Source organism: Hyaena hyaena, unplaced genomic scaffold (genome assembly GCF_003009895.1).
Source record: "Hyaena hyaena isolate Hyena2069 unplaced genomic scaffold, ASM300989v1 scaffold_545, whole genome shotgun sequence".
Lineage (NCBI taxonomy): Eukaryota > Metazoa > Chordata > Mammalia > Carnivora > Hyaenidae > Hyaena > Hyaena hyaena.
The window spans coordinates 367,794-388,277 of record NW_024081178.1 but is presented as its reverse complement, the minus strand read 5'-3'; the positions used below and the strand labels follow the sequence as shown (position 1 = coordinate 388,277).

Here is a 20,484-nt window from a genome sequence, read left to right as displayed (position 1 = left end):
TTTAAAAGGACTCTGTAGGTCTGTTCTTTTAAGTATTTTTAAATAAAATGATTATCCAAAGTTTGTATGGATTCAAAATGGATATTCAAAGTGGATTACAATCCTAAATGTGAGACCTAAAGCCATAAAAATCCTAGAAGAAAATACAGGCAATAATTTCTTTGGTATCAGCCATGGAAATATTTTTCTAGGTGTGTCTCCTCTGGCAAGGGAAATAAAAGCAAAAGTAAACTATCAGGACTACACCAAAATCAAAAAGTTCCACACAGCAAAGGAAACCAACAACAAAGCAAAAAGGTAATGTACTGAATGGGAGACGACATTTGCCAATGATATATACATTAAGGTGTTAATATCCAAAATATATAAAGAACTTATACAACTCGATCCCAAGAAAACAAATAACCCAATTAAAAAATGGGCAGATGATCTGAATAGTCACATTTCCAAAGAAGATTACAGACGGCCAACAGACACTTGAAAAGATGCTCAACATCACTAGCCATTGGGGGAATGCAAATCAGAGCCCTGTCAGAATGGCTAAAATAAAACAAAAACCAAAAAAACCCAAACAAACAAGCCAAAAAAAACCCTACAAGAAAGAACAGGTGTTGGCGAGGAGATGGAGAAAAAGAAACCCGTGTGCACTGTAGATGGGAATGCAAACTGGTACGGCTACTCTGGAAAACATTATGGAGATTCCTCAAAAAATTAAAAACAGAATTACTATATGATCCAAGAATTACACTAATGGGCACTTATCCAAAGCAAACAAAAACAATACTTTGAAAAGATACATGCACCCCTATGTTTATTGCAGCCTTATTTACAAGAGCCAATAATATGAGGCAGCCCAAGTGTCCAGTGACACATGAATGGATCAAGATGTGACATGTGGACGTGCGTGTGCACACGCGTGCGCGCGCGCGCACACACAGACACACACACACAGAGGAATGTTACTCAACCATAAAAAAGAGTGAAATCTTGCCTTTTGCAACAACACGGATGGATTTAGTACAATGGTAAGTGAGATAAGTTCATCAGAGAAGAAAAAATACCATATGACTTCACTCCTATGTGGAATTTAAGAAACAAAACAAATGAACAAAGGAAAAAGAGACAAACAGGCTCTTAAACATAGAGAGCAAACTGGTGGTCACCAGAGGGTGGTGGTGGGGGTATGGGGGACACAGGGGAAGGGGATTAAGAGAACACTTAACCTGATGAGCACTGAGTAATCTACAGAATTGTGGAATCACTATATTGTACACCTGTAACTATTAGAACACTCACCGTATGTTAATTATAATTGAACAAGAAGTAAAATGTATATGGATATTTAAGTGTTTTACCTAAATAATACAAGTAAAATTTTTCTCTAACTGGAATATCTTTAGAATTCCAGGCAGGATGGCTATTTCAATGCCTTTAACCCTGTAAATCCATAGCTCAATTTTAATCCCACTGCCTGTGTCAACTAAAATTCATTTCATTTCACCAAAACCTGTACTTCTAACATGAACTGGATCTTTTTCAATTACCCAAACTAACTTTTACCAACTTTCCTTCTAACAGGAAGGACTCACTGTTGGCATATACAGAGGAAACGGTAGTTTACTTTGAGCTCATATCATCTACAGTGGTGATTTCCAAATTCTGCATGATTACCTCCTTCTTTGTGAAAATGCTCTCTGGTTTGCCTTAGAATGATCTGATTCTGGTTCAATTGTTCACTTGAATCTCTTTATCCCTGGGACTAACAGCTCTTTTACTGTAAGCACTATGTCTTTTCACATTTTTTTCCTTGAGTATAATGTCTGCCCTAAAACAGGTGCTGATGACATATATTTATAAATGTAAGAAAGTGAACGTGTGTGTGTGTGTGTGCGCGCGCGCGCGCACGCGCGCACTTTGAAAATGTGCCAAGAAAGTGTTGTGGCAGCAAAGAAACCCTCCAAAGGAATGGAAGAGATGAAAGCATATGGGTAGAACCTGAATAAAGGGAAAAGCAAGACCGAAATAGGTACCTAATGTGCATCACACCGTTTGTTTTCCAAGGGGAGAGGGTGAAGAGGGAGGTTCGCAGAAGCTGCTGCAACTGAGATTCTATTTAATACCTTCAAAGATGCTCTGAGGGATAAAGTGTAGCAAACATCTGAGCATGAACAAGTGAGGCCATGGTCTGGGTGATGAAATCCCAAGGAATGTAAACCAAGATGGTGCCAGAAAATGGTTTCCTCCAGATGGTGGAGAAAACGGGCTACTCGGTCAGTTTTATCTAAGTGTGTGTCCGCGTTCAGATGCAAGCAACTCAAGAAACCCAGAAACCGTGAGCCCTGAGGAATTCCTGCCTATAAGGGTGTCACATAAGGCAGTGCCAAAGGCTGCCTTGGCCTGGTGGCAGGTGAGACCCCAATCCTGTGCTCAAACTCTGGACCTTGAGGGAGGAAAAGGGACTTGAAGAGATGCAGGACCCTTTCTGGGCCCCTGTACCACCTCCATTCTCCCCTCTGTATCTGTGAGGTGAGAGCCCAGGTCACACAGGTCAGAAACCTGACAAGGGTCTTCATGGTTTGTCCTTCCCCGCCCCACGGGCGGGGACAGGTCTGCTGGCCCTCCAGTGCCACCCCTTCTCTTGCACACCCTCATCCCCTCCCCCTCCTCACCAAGTAAGCTCTTAATTTCGGTGAAATATTCCACTCGTTCTTAAAGGAATTAGATATATACATTTCTCTTCTTGCACTTTTTTCATTAAAAATCCAAAAGTTGTCCTCATTAAGTTTAAATCACTGACAGTATATGACAAGCAGATTATTCTAACTATTTATACCTTCAGTAAAAAAGTAAACAAACAAAAAAACCCCCACTTTTCCTTGGATCCAAGGCAGTAATAATTTAAAAAAATAGCAACTTAACAATTCCAAGTACTCATTTTTACAAAATGCTTGTCCACTCCCACATTTATTTCATTCGTTTTCCCTTTAAGCTGTTGCTTCTTCCATTCCACAATCCTCACAGAAAGAGACGCCAGCTTGATTTTATGTTTGCAAGTCCTTTATAACTCATCCTATCATATGTGACAGCAGCAAAATTTTGTCATTTTATTAATAACATGTAATTGATTAATTAAAGGTATAAGCTTTGTAATTATTTTAAAGGAAAGAAGTGGAATTTCGTTGGCAATACGTTATGCTCTAGATTTTGATAAACATTAATGATACATTAACGCTATATATAGATAAGACTTACTTACGCATTACTGATTTTTAGAAAGCGATAAGTTTTATTATCAATTTCATTCCTATGTTTCAGTTTTATAAGTGTTTTATTTACATATTTTGTTCACGTGGGGCGCCTGGGTGGCTCAGTCGGTTAAGTGTCCGACTGGCTCAGGTCACGACCCCACTGTTGCCCCGCGTCGGGCTCTGTGCGGACAGCTCAGAGTCTGGAGCTGCTTCAGATTCTGTCTCCTTCTCTCTCGGTCTCTTCCCCACTCATGTTCTGTCTCACTCTGTCTGTCAAAAACAAATAAATTAAAAAAAAAGACATTTTGTTCATGTTAAGAAACCTAACATACATAAGCCGATGGTGAAGGAAATGGTTTTGGGATAGCGTATCTCTCAACACTTTGTACTCCTCTCTGGCTATACACCATGTGTAACAATTGTTAAAAACTGTTTGATAGATACTCCTTAAATTTCACTAACAATGAAGAGTTGGAAGCAGCTAGACTTGGTGAAAAGAAAGTCTCTGGTTTCTCCAACCTCGCATCGACGCTCTGCATTTTTTTTTTAAAATTTTTTAATGTTTTATTTATTTCTAGGAGAGAGAGAGAGACAGCGTGAGCAGGGGAGGGTCAGAGAGAGAGGGAGTCACAGACTGAAACAGGCTCCAGGCTCTGAGCTGGCAGTCAGCACAGAGCCCGACGTGGGGCTTGAACCCGCAAACCGCGAGGTCATGACCTAAGCGAGAGTCGGACGCTTAACCAACTAAGCCACCCAGGCGCCCTGACGCTCTGCATTTTTATCTCCGTTTGGTGCTCTGGTTGATTTTGTTCTGTTTGTTTATTTTTGTTGTTGGTGGTTTGTTTCTGTTTGTTTGTTTGTTTTTTTAGATATTCAGGTAAATCTGTATGGGAACATCCAGACAGAAAGTGCACGTATTGATTTTACACAGTTGACCAGATTTTTCTGTCTTAAACCCACTCTGTGACCAGCACCCAGGTGAAGAATGGGAAAATTAGCTGTACCCCAGGAGCCGTCTTTGGGCCCCGAGCAGCACAGAAGGACAGAAGGAATGTAAACCAGCTTCCGAGGACACAAGCCCGTCCCCTAACACTACACAACACCACGCATGTCCTCAAACGAACGCACTTAGCGTATCTGTCAGGGTATTTCTAGGAGTGGAACTGTGGGCTCATAAGGTATTTTCAGCTTTCATACCTTTCATACGTGCTACCAAGTCTTTTCCCAACAGGATGTATCAACTCCTCACTTTCCCCACGATGTGTTAATAGAGCTCTAGTTTCACGTTCTCGGCAACACCTGGCATCCAGTTTTTTCATCCTATAAACCTGCAAGTCCCGATGTGCAGGCTCAGTGGTCTGCGTGTTTCTTACTGGAGTTCTCTAAACCGCCTGCGCTTGCTGCATGTCCTTCATGTCCTTCAAATACCTTCGCCCTTTGTGGCTTTGCTTGTACCAGGCTCTTACATGCGTTTGAAGAGAAAGTACTGAAATGTAATGGAGTCCCTGTCATCTGCTTTTTCCTTTGGTACCAGGGACTCGGTGTCCTTTTGAAGCCTCTCCCTAACCCGAGCTCATGCACGTGGGACGACCGAATGTATGAGGCCGTGTTTTCACAGAGGCTTTTGTTCCACCCCTTCTCAGGCAGCTCTGCAATCATCTGGCATCAGTGGTGACCGCGTGCTGGTGCAAGGGAGTCAGGGATCCAGTGAACCACGCACTCCGAAGGCCACCTTTTCCCACACTGTGCCTTGGCCAACATTCAGATGGAACCGTCTTCTGGGACGCTGTGTTCTTTGGCCCGGGCTGCATGTCCTCCTTGCCCCGGCACCAACTGGTTGATCCCGGCGCCTGGTGAATGCACCTAGATGTCAGGGGCTCTAAGGAGTGCATGGTTTGTGAGAATCCGGGTGTGTCTTTGGTACAGAAATCTCAGAAGGAAGGAGAAGAGAAACACCCCGTGCGAGAGAACGACTCCACCAGGTTCACCTGAAGGAAAGTCACTTTGGATGTTTGGGATGTGACATCGATCTTAAAATCGATCTTCCTGACAGACTGTGGAAATAGTCTGGAGGATTCTAATCAGGCCCTTCATGCAGGGATGTGACTCTCTTTTCTCTTTTAACAACAGGTTTCCCCTATCATACTCAACAAGGGGAAGTGCTTCTTATTACCAACTTTGGTTCAAGCACATTCAATTAGAGAAAATCACCATTCGATGCCATCGCAGGAAAATGATTTAATAGGCCTCGGGAATGTTCCTGTGCTCACAACCTGGGCTTTCATCATGCCATCAATGATGTGTCCGCACTGGCCAAGGGGCCAGAGGTGTTTCAGTTGTGGCGCCTTAGGGGCTGAGGCACGAGCCTGCTTTGGCTTAGGTCAATAACGAATGTAAGGTCTCTGAGAGAAAGCACCTTACAGAGATGATTTCCACGCAGTCCACACCCTCTGGTTTCCAGGCTGCTCTGGGAGGAAGCCCCACCTCAAAGGCTGGGTTGAAAGTGTGGGGCTCTTAAGGACATACATGGTTTCTGGATTTGTGTTTTGAGCTCAGATGTTACCCAAATCCTTAGCGTGTGAGTTGTTTGGAATAAGAGTAGTGAATTAGTAAAGAGTTCAAATCACAGAGTTTTAAAAGGGAACTTTTAGCACATAACTTATGGGCTCACTGAGAGTGAGCAGCTTTTCACCATCAGACAAAAAAAAAAAAGACCCAACACTTCAAAGCGCCTAAGCGCCCCCTCCCCAAGATTCGTGACTGAATGTAAACACTGAGCATTCTCACGTTCTTTCTGGTCTGTAATTGCCAGATTTCTTCTCATCCAATCATGAAGTTTACAAAAGCCCCTTTTTGAGATCAGATATTTTTCTGCCCCAGTCTTACTTTGCTGCTATCTTAAGTCTTAATAAATAGTTCTTAGTAGAGTCAGACCCTAGAGCATTTACCTGATTATAGCTAAGTGAAAAAAAAATCCCAAATATTCCAACTCTATCCTTAGCTTAAAGGTAAATACCTTCCATGAAATCTGATTTCAATAACAAAAAAAGACCAATATTGAATGACCTTCATCTGCTTAGTGATACTGGTATTCAAATTTTTTGGTAATTCTATAATTGAAGTTCTCTACTAAAGCTATTTTTTTTCAATTCCATATAATGGTTTATGTTTTAATTACACAAAACCAACCCCTGGACAGGATGAAGACAGTACTGTGTAGATTTATAGGTAAAATCTTAGTGTTTCCTTGTTTCATTCACTGGACTTACTACAAAGGAATTCACAGTATTTACATCAGCAGCAATGCCTTTCTTTTAAAAATTTGGGTTTTCAGTTGCTTCTAAACATCCCTAGAAGTTTCCTGTTGTGGCCACGTGTCTTGTTTTCAGCTGTGTGTTTTTTCAGTCCTGTAAGCTGCACACAAGGTCACGGTTTCGCTGGGCGCTGATATCCAATACTGAGCCAGCTTCTACAATTAGGAACTTCTTTAGCGTTTTTGTGGAAAGAAAATCATTTGCTTAAAAGTAGTTTATACGTTTGTTGAAATGTTCTTTCCCATTTCTCCTAGTGAGAATTTCCTTCTTCCGTTGTTTTAAGTAAGAGTCTAACCATGTCTCCAGGGTAATTTGCAGGTTATGAGGAATGTGACCCTAAATCCTAACGTTATTGTAAATGTAGCCTAGTTAGTGCCATGAGAGCAGGGCCAGAGTCCCACCCACGGGCTTGTGGATGCTATCATGGAGATAAACCACACAAGCTAGGGACTGGCATCGAAGCCAGGGGCCTCCAGCAGAGGTAAGCCTGATACAAAATGCTATGAGTGGATGGAGACACTTGCTTTGGTTAGATCCTCAATCTTTAATACTTGGGATACAAGCCTGCAGACATCCAAGAGCTGAGGTAAACAAAGGGTGGGGAGCCATGGATGTTTCCAGAAACTTGGTGGTTTGTAGCTTAGAGGGAGTGAGGGAGGCCATGGTTGCCTCCAGAAAGTTGGTGGTTCATTGCTTAGAGGGGGTGAGGGAGGCATGGGGAGGCTGGTGCATGAGCAGACATGGCTTAGATTCAGGGCTGGGTGAAGCGTGGGCTGCGTCCTCTGACGGTTTGGCACTATGATGACATGACATTAATATGTCACAAATATATTCCACTGACGTATGTTCTTGCTGCCAAGACTCCACACATACAGCATCATGACTGTGTGTAAGAAGGGGCTAAGCTAGAAAACTCGGAACTTGCAAACTTTCCTTCTAGCGGTGTGTGTACTGTTTCTAAATTCTTAAAATTCAATGCATAATACCATACATGGTGTAAGATTGGTTTTTTTTCGTTAAAAAACTTCAGCATGAGTGACAGATGTGTGGAAACATTCTTTTTGGATGGTACATGATTATAACATATCAAGTAACCAGCAGCACATTGTGCTGTGGGGACACTGACTTCAAGAACTTGTGTGATAATTTTCCTATCTCTCCATAATTTTAGGTTTAGAATCGTTACCTGAAAGTGGAAATGTCAGTATACTTTTTTCAGTAAAATGAATAGACTTAATCATTCAGTGTGACCGAATAGATTGGTCATTAGTTTTGACATCAGTGTATGTATAGAATATGCAGAGTGACCTCTAAAGTGTTGTGTGTTTGAGGCATTAGTTACCAGAAACTGTATATATATAAAACGATGCACAATTACAATTTTTCAGGATTATTTTGCATTTCAGGAAGTGCATGCTCCATGCCTGAACCAGGTACGGAGGCATTTTGGAGAAGAGCTACACGCGCGAGAAGCAGACCCTGGCCAGCTGACAGTGGCAAGGCTCGCCTGGCGTGCGTCTCAGCCCACTTGGCCGGAAGAGGCTAGACCGCCCACACTCAGAGGGAGAAATCCTCTCATGTCCATGAGGCACACTGGTTACATGGCAGCAAATTAAAAAAAAAACAAAACCCAAAAAACAACAATTGTACAAAAGCAGTATACGCACATCTCGTCTAACAGGGGTGCTGATATCCATTCTACGAGAACTTCTAAAGAGACGGCCGTCAGCCCAATGGACAATGTGCCTGCTCTTGCAGAGCTCACGTTTCTCAGAGATAAAACAATGATGACTAACATATGTCATTACTCAGGGGCCACGAATGACCTGCAGGAAACAAGACCCGGATCTTGCCATGGGGCATTTGAGTGCAAACTTTCCTCTCATGTTTATCAAGGCGCCAAGGGGAACCTACTCACAAGTCCAATGAAAACATGAAAAGCTGGACTAAACCATGTTCAGTTTTTGCAAATGAAATAAAAAAGAAGATGCAGAAAATTGTAGAGCAGAACACAGGTGGCCCTAACACGGAGGACTGAATCTAATCCAAAACAGTACCTAAACTCCAACAGAGCATCCAGATCCCAAGAAGACCTTTTCAATAACAGCAAGTTTGCACGATCTTAATGTACAGCCTTCAACCCCTTCCTCCAGGAGAATATACAGTAGCTGAGGATTCACACTACTGGTCGGCTACCAGGGAGAGGCTTCCAGGGGCGGGCGACAATTCCTCACCTTGGACACAATGGCACAGACCCATCCCGCCAAGCGACGCACCCTGCAAACAGGGGCAGGAGCCCGCCCAGCACCTAGTGGCTGTTTGACAACCTCCTGTAGGCTCACATAGCACATCAGGACTCCGCCAAAGGGTGGGTTCGCGGCCACCTGCCAGCTCTGCTCCTGGGGTCTACACGGGGGTTGGGCTGGGCATGGGGGGCAGCGCTAGGGGACACTGCCTGCGTCTTCTGCACCTAGTGCCAACTGAGCCTCTGAACGGACCTTGTGTTCTGGGTGATTTTCCAAGTCTTGTAAGGGACAGACTTACGTGGGCGCTGGAAATAGCTTTGTGCCTTGTCTCTCACATGTAGCAATGTCCTTGCTTTCCTTTAGCTTTAATATGCATTCAAAGAATACATATGTGTGTGATGGTTGTGTATTTAGATCCAGTGGGGACTGCACTCTTCTTCATCGGCTTTGCTAACATCTTAATGAGATCCCTTGTAAAATGCACCCGTGGGGCAGGATGGGCCCTTTCACAGCAGCTGCTCGGCAGGGCCCCGCCTCCAGCACCAACGGGCCTGCGGCAGACAGACGGCTCGGTCCCAACTCTGCTGTGGACGGACCGTGCAACCTTGGGGGGCTTCCACCCCTCGGGGCTCCAGTCCCCATCGGCATGATGGGGATGACAGTGCTCCTAGGGTCCATTAAAGTGCTCGGACCACAAGCAAGTAAACGCTGGTGACATGGCCTGGCACACAGTAGAAAGTCACAGAAGCCCGGTGTAGAGCTGGTGTCATGACACAGTGCTCCACAGGGTGATTTACAATCAGATGACGTGTGTCAAGGCGTCAAGGGTAAAGTATTGCGTGTATTCTACTCTGAAAATGGGGGTAGTCAATAAACAAGAAGCAATTCTTAGGCCATCTTCCAAGGGATTAAGTGGATAAGTATATATCCTCCAAAACACTTCACATACGCTGTTCTTATATTTATAAACACACATATATTCATCACATATATAAATGTATACATATATTTAATATAAATACATACACATGTATTTACTTGTATACTATATGGAAATAAACACATGCATTTTATGTATGTATGCACACATATATCTGTATTACACACATATATGTATATATGATTATATATAGATGAATGCATATACATACCTATATGTTATACAGACATGGCCTACAGATAACTTATATATAATCTTAGTTTCTCTATGACTGGGCTACTTACAGGTCACATAAAGCTATTTGGCACCACTTTATCTTGACCCTCTCCTGAAATATACAGACATTGCATTTAATCATACAACGTGCTCACAGCACCTGACACACATAGTAGGTCTCTGATAAACCATTCATCGTCAAACTTACTTCACTGACTAATGCCTTTAATTGAAAAAGCAAACCTCAATATTGGGATTAGGACTTCGGATTCATTTTCATCGGAGGGTGATCTTAATGGTTTTGCTTTTTCTCAAATGCAAAGTGCATCATGCGTATCTACTGATCGTCTGGTCAAACTATGAAACCCATACACTGATACCCACAGCTTCCCCTGTTCTCTTATGCCACTGGCATGAATCATATCTTCCACCACCCCAATCCAGTGTCAGTAAAAATTAAAATGGAGAGAAATGAGCTTCAGGCACCCGCAGTAGGCATGTGTAGGACCGTGGGCAGCGTGCACCTGCCACGGGAACCCGCAGGGACGCGTGGGCAGCAGGCTTCTGACGGACGGATGTGCGGCACGTGGGGACTGCGCATAGCCCGCAAACTGAGGTGGTTGTTTATTGCAGACTTCGTGTCTGCAAACCTAATGCCCAGAGGAACTGATTTTATTTACCATCTACATTTGCTCTTTATCAAAGCCAAAGTATTTCTCATGTCCTCAGAGTCAGGGCTCTGATCTTGTTACTGCGTCAGCAATGAAACAAAACCGTGTTATGTCTATCGTACACAGAGCAACTGGCCTCAGGGAAATGAGCATTTCAGGGTTCAACAGTACCCAGATTTTCTGACTCAGAGGTAAAGTTTCATGCTTCCTCTGTGCAGTTTCTTTAATTTAAATGAAGTGAAGGAAACACCACTCCCCCTCCAAAAATTAAATAGGTTTTCCAAGTCTCTGATTACCAAGGAACTTAAATGAAATGCCCATTTCTCCCTTTTATAAAACTGAATAGACAATACGGAAACCAGAACTATTTCAAAGTGTGAAATGATGCTTAGAATGTCTGGCGCTAATTTTCCATTTTATTATAAAACTTGTATGTATTGTCTGTGTTACTGAATAGCAGTTTCAAAAGCTCTAAAATGCAAATTGGCTTTTTTCCCCCCATTTAACAACCATTTCATTGAACATCCTATAATTTCCTTCTACTGGAATCCTCATTTATATGTAGGAAATAATTTTGTGATTTAATTTTTTTATTGGAGCATTAAAGCGATTGTCCATCTAGAATATGTGTTTTTGAAACAGAAAGATTCAAATGCATGCATAAATTAGCCATCCTAGGTGTGTTATATTATGTTTCACATCACCACAGAATAGATCTCTTAAGTGATGTCACATTTGCCTTTGAACAGCCAAAGGACCCTCATTCCTGGTTTTTCCAAAAAACTTTAGACACAAATTTAGACCACGCCCTTGAAATCATTTGGTTCTACTACCAGCAGAAGGCGGCTCCTCACGCACTGCCAGCGATGTGATGCTTCCCAGAATGCAGTACGTGCTGGGTTGTAATGGCGCTCCTCTTGCTGTCTCTGTGCTCAGTCCCATAACACACAAGACTTCAGAGGCGTGAGACTCCTCGGGGCAGAACAGGCGCAGGGAGCAGGGACTCTCTCCCCAGGTTTCTGGGAGCCAAATCCCCATCGGCGACGCGCAACCTCCGTGACCCCAGCCACCTTACCCCACCAATGCCTCTGAGGTTCTCCTCCGCCCAGCGGGATGAAGACTGCAGACCTCCTAAGAGGTAAACGAGGTGATGCGTGTAAAGCTCTCGGACCCCAGCCTGGAAGACAGCAGGGCGTCCGGGCCTGGCCGTAGCAGTGCCAGCAATCGGCGTGGCGGGAACACCTACGGACGCACACATCGAACAGGACCCGGTCGGGCCCCGAGCTGGATGGTGCAGGGCGTGAGTTCAGCCTCCAGGCTGGGGGAGAAGACGCGGGCACGTAGGACCGCGAGGCGCGGGGCACGGCCGCTGCCCTGGCCTGGCCTGGGGGTAGTGCCGGCTGGGCACGGGGCCACACTGGCACCGCGTGGGGACCCGGTGGGGTAAGCGTGGGGGGAGGGAGGGAGGGCTCCTGAGTCCCCACCGACGGGCTGTGGGGGACGGGAGGGTTGTCGGGCCCAGGCCCGGCCCGGCTCCTATTCTTTCTCTGTTTACCCCACCCTCTGGGGGGGTCTCGGAGCGAATGAGTGTGCTCACACCACCACTCCTTACACGCGCCCCCAGTCCTCGGGAAACGGGGTTGATACTTGGCCTGCGGAGGACAGGCCGGCGGGACGGGCGGCCGGCGCCTCGGATCCACGCTGCCCTGCGGCCCAGGCCCCCCCTGGGCAGGTCCGGGCAGTGCCACTCAGCTGCTGTGCTTTCCAAGTGCCCCAAGTGTGCCTGCCGATCAGTGTCACGACACAGCTGTCCCCGGGGCGGCAGGGACCTCCAGGAGGGCAGGGCCAGTGCCACAGGACACCCCTAGGGGCTTTGGTAATGACCAGTCATGTGTATTTGGTAGCAAAATGCAGATTTGGGCCATCTCAGTTATTTGCTTTTTATTCAATCAGGGAGATAAGGAAAGCATCGCCTTCTCCATCGGATTGTTATAACTGAATGACGTAGCACAGACATGTGGACGCGGTCCAATGTCTACAGTTACTGTTCAAAAATGTGGTCTCAATTATTACCATTGTTCCCCCAGACTGGGGAGGAGGGAGCAGAGAGGGAGGGAGGCACAGAATCTGAGCTGTCAGCACAGAGCCCGACACAAGGCTTGAACTCACCTGGGCTCAAGTCAGACACTCAACCGACTGAGCCACCCAGGTGCTCTGAACCTCATCTAATCGCTTCCTGCTATGACTGTATCGGGGGTCCCGTGCATTTGTGCGGACTCCTAGGGCAAAGGTTTGTTTCTGGACCTTCCTGTGGCAGCACCCGTAAGCCCGATGTCCTCACAGAGTACACATGACTGAGTGCTGGGCGGGTGAGCCGGGGGTGAACAGCACCTCCCAGTGTGGCCCCCATGCCCTCTGGCATATCTCACACACTTCCTCCCCAGGATCCAAGCATTTTGTCTCCTCCTCTCTTTGTGACATACACTACTTCTTTCTTTCTCTGCTCCCCAACTAAGGACTTAAGAAGCTATGCTATGCCTCTTTTCCTCCTAATTCTGTCACAGTTGGCTCTTTATGTTGGAGTTTTATGATGCCAACCCATTTATTGGCGAATATAAACCATTTGCATTGACATTCTGGAGTCCAGGCTGTAAGAAGAGCTAAAAATCTGGGGGTGCATAAGTGCTTATACCCCAATGAGGCGTGGCCTTAACACTTAAATATGGCTCATACAGACATAAACCCAGTTTTCATTTATACACAAGGCATCCTGCCCAGCACATGTTCAGGACGAAAGAACTCAACAGTACAGTGACACGCTAAAGGGTCTTGCTCACTGCACCCACCTGTGAAGTCACAGGCACATATGTGAGGCAGCCTTTAATTTCAATCCAAAGGTAATGCTTTATCAGTTAGAACAAAATGTCAAAGAAAATGCCACTGAAGCTGTGTGTCTATGATCCCCAGTAAGCTGGGTTATCTTTAGGAAAAATGAAGGCTTCAAAGCTTTCCATCCAGCTTTAAAGATCTTGGAAGTATCTTGGTCCATTAGGACCTTTTTGGTAAAATCAATTATTTCCCTAGAAATATTTACAATCTAAGACAAGATCAATTTTAAAGGAAACTGCAAAGTATTCTTTCAAGTTTCTAAATTGTTGCATTCATATTAAATACGTTTTGAAAAATGTCTCATTTTATATTGTTTTAAGCAAATAAAACAAAAGGGAGAAGTCAGTGTGGCATTGGCAAAAGAATGGACACATGTGTTGGTGGAGCAGAGAAGGAAATCCAGAAATGGACACCATGACCATAAACCATAAACACAGTGAACTGATCCTGGCAAAGGAGCAGAAGGCAATACAAACGGCGCAGAGACTGTCCCTCAGCAAACAGCGTGGAGCCCGCTGTCATCCCTGTGCCGAGGTAAGTTCAGGGGCTGGCCCTACACCAGCCACAAAACGTACTTCAAGGTGGATCAGTGACCTACATGTAAATATAAACCTCTAGGGGGTAACAGAGCAGAAAACTTAGGGGACCCCTGATTGCGGGGATAACTGCTTAAGTCAAACACCAAAGGCTTGTTCCCAGAAAGAAAGAACCGGTAAGTTCTACTCCATGAAAACTGAAAACTTCTGCTCGGCAAAAGACACCATCAAGACTGAGAAGACAAGACGCAGCCTGGGAGTAGGTAGTACTTAGGAAGTACGTCGCTGATAAAGGACTGTCAGCCAAAATAGACCAAGAACTCTTAAAACTCAACAATGAAGTAAACATCTTTTTTTTTTTTTTTAAAGGGCAAAAGCCCTAAACATAAACTTCACCAAATAAGGTAGACAAATGGCAAATAAGTATATGAAAAGATGTTCCACATCGTATGTACTCAGAGAAATGCAAATTAAAACGAGGAGGTGGGGTGCCTGAGTGGCTCAAGTCAGTGAAGCATCTGACTTCAGCTCAGGTTATGATCTTGAGGTTCGTGGGCTCGAGCCCCTAAATCGGGTTCTGTGCTGTCAGAACAGCTCAGAGCCTGGACCTGCTTCAGATTCTGTGTCTCCCTCTCTCTCTGCTCTCCTCCCCTGCTCATGCTCTATCTCTCTCAAAAAAATAAACATTTAAAAACTTAAACACACACACACACACACATTGTTAGAAAGGCTAAACTCCAGAGCCCTGACAACACTGAGTGTTGGTGATGCTGTGGAACCTTAGGAACTCTCACTCACTGCTGGTGGGAACGCTAAATGTGCAGCCACTTTGGAGGAGGCCTTGACAGTCTCTTAGAAAACTAAACAGATTCTTGCATAGGATCCAGCAATCCTACTTCTTAGTACATATCAAAGGACTTGAAACTTATGTCCACACAACACCTGCACTTGTACACTTACAGCAGCTTTATTCATAAGAGCCAGCACTTGGAAGGAGCCTAGGTGCCCTACAGTAGGTGGGTAGATAAATGGACTCTGGTCCATCCAGAAAAGGGAGTATTATTTAGCACTAAAGATGAAGGGGCCATCAAGCCATGAAAAGACACAGAGCAGCCCTAAACACATATCACTAAGTGTTAAAAACCAGGTATCTGAAAAGGCTACAGTGTGAAAACTTTCAACTCTATGACTGTCCAGAAAAGACAAACTGTGGAGAAAAAGATCAGTGGCTGAGAGCAGGTGAGGGGCGGGGGTTTGGGGGTGGATATCAGGGAGAGCACACGGACTTTTAGGGCAGTGAAAATCGTCTGGATGGCACTACAATGGTTGATCTCCGCATTTATCCATTTTTCCAAACCCACAAAACGTATGATGGCAAGAGTGAGCCCTAATGTAAGCTATGAACTCTGGGGGACAATGATGTATCGAAATAGGCTCATCGGTTGTAACAAATGAACCTCTCCATCTGCTGGTGAGGAATGTAGATAACGGGGAAAGGGTTTATGGGAATCTCTGTACTCTGCTCACTTTTGATATAAACCTAAAGTTGTTCTAAAAAATAGCCTATTGAAAAAAAAGTACGTGAGAATAAAAATTACCTTTACATCACTTACATAGTTGCCTTATCATTGATCATGTCTTTCTCAGACACTCTACAAATTTTAAATGGCTTTGACTTTAAAATCTAGCATACACTTGACATTTTAAGCCTAACACCCAGAGAACTTAAACAAAACAACACAAAACAAAACACCAAGGCCTGTTTTCCAGAATCCCTGAGAGTCAGACCTAGACACGAGCATGTTTTGAAGCTCCTACGTGATTTCCATGTGTTCCCAGAGTACAAACCACTGCATGATGACAAGGACAGAGGATTTAGGACTGGAGAGAATTGATTTCAGCCCCAACTCTGCAAACCCGTAGCTTCCATTTCACTGGTAAGTTAATGTTGCCTCCATTTTCAGAGCCAAGCTATTTGAAACATTTGCACAGAGTAGTCACTTTATATTGCCAACATTATTAATAACAACCTCTAAGCATGTGCAAAGTAAGCAGGGTCTTAAATGCCTAGGAAATTAATTGTTCTCATCATCAGTAAACCCAGACATATAGTGTTATTGTCATCTGTGGAATTAAACTCATTTTGAGGAAATAATTTTATTTAGGACAAAACTTAAAAACCTACTGATATTTCTTATTATTCTAGCTTCCTGTACTATTTCTTAATTGCAAAAAAGCAGTACTTTATTCAATAAAAACTGAGAAATAATACTACTGTCTCAGTGGTGTCTCACTGACTGCCAGGAAAAGCAATAATTATTTGAAAAATAAAAATAGATGATAATGATCACAAGGAGAATAAGAGGTAGGCAGGAAAGTCAACTATATTCTGTAAACATTTATGTGTTTGTAGCTAAGAAGTTTAAATAATTGTAACATGATCAAAAATACTATTCACAAAAAGGTCAATAGACCACTTTTATCACCACAGATCATGTGGAAACATTTTTCAAATACCTTCAGAGCAAAAGTATTGTATATGTAGAAATATTATATAGTTTTCAATTTTCAAAAATTAGGTAGTTATGTTATTTCCGACTTGAGGCTAGTTTTAATATAGCTGCAATGAAAGTTTTGGTGTAAACTCTGTGTGTGTGTGTGTGTGTGTGTGTGTGTGAACTTTTGTTCTCTTTGGCTCTGTGTTATGGACTTAATTACTATTTTTTAAGACTACAGTTCCAGAATGGGCCCAAACTCCTCACCCTCTAAAGAATATTATTTTACACCATAAATAACTTTAAACCTTACTGCACTTCTCAAATCAGCGAGTCATGTACTGAGCATCATACGATGTAGCGTGGGTGATCCACGAATGAGCCGGCACGGCCTTGAATGTGAAGGGCTTTACCAAGAGGTGGAAGGGGAATGGGAAACTCATGCCGCCCTCCGCCTCCATGTGTGTGGGGAGACCCACTGCCAGGCTGCGCGCCCATACACCCCCTGGAATCCATCCATCCACATTGAAAGAGGCTGCACGGGCAAGGCTTGCTGTAAACCTCAGAGGCTCTAGATCCTGATGCAACCGACATGATTCTCTCTGACCGACTTTTAAGAATCAGAGCTGACCTTACATGGTTGGAGAATTTTGTGTGGAACACTTGTAATCGAGCTGGATGCGGGGGCCCCAGCCCTCACACGCCAGAGGCTCTCTGCACACCTGGGAGTCTGGGGTTCTCTCACCAGTGACGGGTGCCCCTGAGTAACCCTGCCAGGATGCGCGGAGGCACGTGGGCACTTACGCGTACACGCAGGGGGCTTCCCTGTGTTGTTCCACAGCCCGTCTTCGCCACACACGGCCGCCGCGTGCTGGCCGGCCGCCAGCGTAAAGCCCTCGTTGCACTCATAAGTCACTTTACTGTCCAACGTGAACTCGTTGCCCGTGAATGAACCATTTCCCGGGGCCTCGGGGATTCCGCAGGACACGGCTGGAAAGGAAGGGCACAGACGCGGGTTATTCTTACAGGACTTTATGAGGCGCTCCCTGTTCTGTTTCTGGTTTTGTCTCTAGTACGTATACACACAGGAAGATACTTATATTTCTTTCTTATGTTTATTTAGTTTTGAGAGACAGAGCATGATCAGGGGAGAGACAGAAAGAGAGGGAGACAGAGAATCGGAAGCAGCCTCCAGCCTCTGAGCTGTCAGCACAGAGCCCGACGTGGGGCTTGAACTCACGAACCGTGAGATCCTGGCCTGAGCCAAAGTCAGATGCTCGACCCACTGAGATGCCCAGGCTCCCCTAGATATTTATATTTCTAAAGTGTAGGATAAACATACACATTTTCAAAGTTCTAAGGATCTTAAGAGTTAATGAGCTGCTATGGAAAATTGCTCAGAAAAACACAGGTGTGATTATCGTCCCAGAAGGTAAGTCTGAACGCTGTCATACGGTTTAACACACTGAGGTCTTTTCATCAGATGGCTGTGCTCGGGATTACACAGTGTCCTGCTTTTCACATGATTTAATACTGGAAAGAAAGATAAAATGGTATCTCTCCCAGCACAAAGTTGACCGCCACGATGGTGCCGAGATTTCACGGGATCAGAACGGAAGGGAACAGCCTGACCTCCCTCGGCCTCGTCCCCCGTGAGTCCTTTTCCTTGAAGCGCCACCAAGTTCTGATAAAGGGCAAACCACTCAGCCGACGTCATGCGTGCACCCACAATCACAGCATCTGTTATCTTATCAACTATCTGTCAGAAAACCGGGCCTGAGGAACTGAAATATAGGAGGAGAAGGGGTAGATTACCTTGAGCTGAACAGCTCAGCCCTCAGGCCCTAAGCAGGCCTGTTTTCAGTGTAAGGCCAGGCAAGAAAGCAGTGTGGAGGATGTAGGCATTTTTTAATGTTTCTTTATTTTTGAGAAAGAGAGACAGAGACAGAGAGAGAAGAGAGAGAGAGAGAGAGAGTAGTGCAGGGCAGAGAGAGGGAGACACGGAATCCAAAGCAGGCTCCAGGCTCCGAGCTGTCAGTACACAGATCCTGAAGGGGGCTCGAACCCACCGTTGAGATCATGACCTGAGCCAAAGTTGGAGGCTTAACCTACTGAGCAACCCAGGCACCTCATTAGGGTTTTTTTTTGTTTTTTGTTTTTTTGTTTTTTTAATGTTTATTTATTTTTGAGAAAGAAAGAGACAGAGCATGAGCTGGCAAGGGGCAGAGAGGGAGACACCGAATCTGAAGCAGCTCCAGGCTCCAAGTTGTCAGCACAGAGCCTGACGTGGGACTTGAATTCACAAATGTGAGATCATGACCTGAGCCAAAGTCGGACCCTTAACTGACTGAGCCACCCAGGTGCCTCGAGGAAGATACATTTTTAAAAAAACAAGAAAGATGAAGGGAGTGTTTAGTATAAACATTTCTTTCTTCAGTTTACTAGCTCTGATCCAGACCCCTCTACCATGAGACAGAAACCAAACCAAACCAACCCAACAGATGTAAACCACCTGTCACGGGAAGAGCCTGGAAGGGACAGGGACCCAGAAGAGTTAGGCAGGACAAAGATGAAGAGTAAATCCCGCGGATACACACCCAACAGCTGCATCTGTCAGAGAAACGCTGTGCGATAACTTGTGCAATGGCCTTCCGTTACTCCATCAATATTTAAGGTATTATTCACCTCATGGACTTTAAATTTGGGTAATTTGAAATTTCTCCCTCATTGGTTCCAATGAGGAAAGCTATGTGGCATGTGAGAGCTGGAATGATAGACTGAAAGACCTTACCTAAATTTACAAATTTACGGGTAAGGAAAATGGAGGGTCAGAAGATAAAATGACTCCCCTAGGGTATCAGAGCGACTGTGTAAGACCCGGGGCCACAGCACAGCCTGGTGACTCCCAGCTACCCCCACCCTCTGTTCCGTAAGAGCCCCGGGGAGGAGCAGACTGACCCATGGTGGTGTGGTCTGAGTCTTTTCGTTGTTGCTTTGTTCATTTTGCTGAGCACAATTCTTAAACAAATGTGATGGAAAATTATCCAAGAGGTAAATTTTTTTTTTCATGTAGTGGTTTTTAAAAATAAAATATCTGGAAAGTCTAAGTACTCAAATTTCTCTTGTGTTTCATTTTATAATCTGCTGTTTCAACATCTAAATATATATATATACATGTATATACATATGAAATACTTATATATGAAAAGTACATTTACAATTACATGAAAAATATACATGAAGCATACTATAATAAAAATTTGTAGTAGCTAGGGGATAATAAATCGTAGACATATAGACATCATTTTGAACAAAGCAGCCATTGCTTTATTGAGGCAATGTACCAAGCACTTGCAAATTGTTCATCTCAATTTCTGAGCGGCAGTGAATATTCCTTGTGACTGGATCTCTCAGGATCAACAGTCTCTCGTCTCCTCCCCAGTCCCTCGCAGAGTTCACTCAAAGAATCATTTGCTCCTTCTCACAAACCTTACTGTCCCTCCTGCTGGCTGAAGCACGCCCAGGGTTCAGTTTCCTTCTGGCTCTCATTTGGGGTGAGGACCCAATGAAATGACATTTCTCTGGCAGGTGCAATGAGAAAGATGACATTCTACAAATACCCAAGAAACTCTACCTTAAAGGGATTCATATCCTGGCGGCCCAAACAGAAAAGGTTTCTAATTTACTTCTGCTAAATTTGGAGGCTTATTTCACACATGAACCCTGACGCCAGGGACTTCAGAAGACCCACTTTCATCTGATCAGTCAACGGAATCTTTTTTTGGCCTTGAGTGATAGGTTTTAGCCTCTGTAGGGTGTCTGAACAACAGGCTGTGTGGCAGGGCTTAAAAATAAAGGTTGGCAATCAACCAGTCAAGAAATTCTAACACTTCTGATTCGACAGAGGTTGGTGGTATGATCCTTACAGA

General features: G+C 44.4%; 1 protein-coding gene across 1 annotated transcript in view; it reads right to left on the bottom strand.

Moving 5' to 3' along the window:
- The window catches only part of CSMD1 (CUB and Sushi multiple domains 1), a 467,695-nt gene that overhangs the window by 83,690 nt on the left and 363,521 nt on the right, over positions 1 to 20,484 (bottom strand). Inside the window, exon 43 of the mRNA XM_039255776.1 lies at positions 17,360 to 17,545. Within this exon, the coding sequence (XP_039111707.1) occupies positions 17,360 to 17,545 (186 nt within the window). The remainder of the gene's footprint in view (positions 1 to 17,359; positions 17,546 to 20,484) is intronic.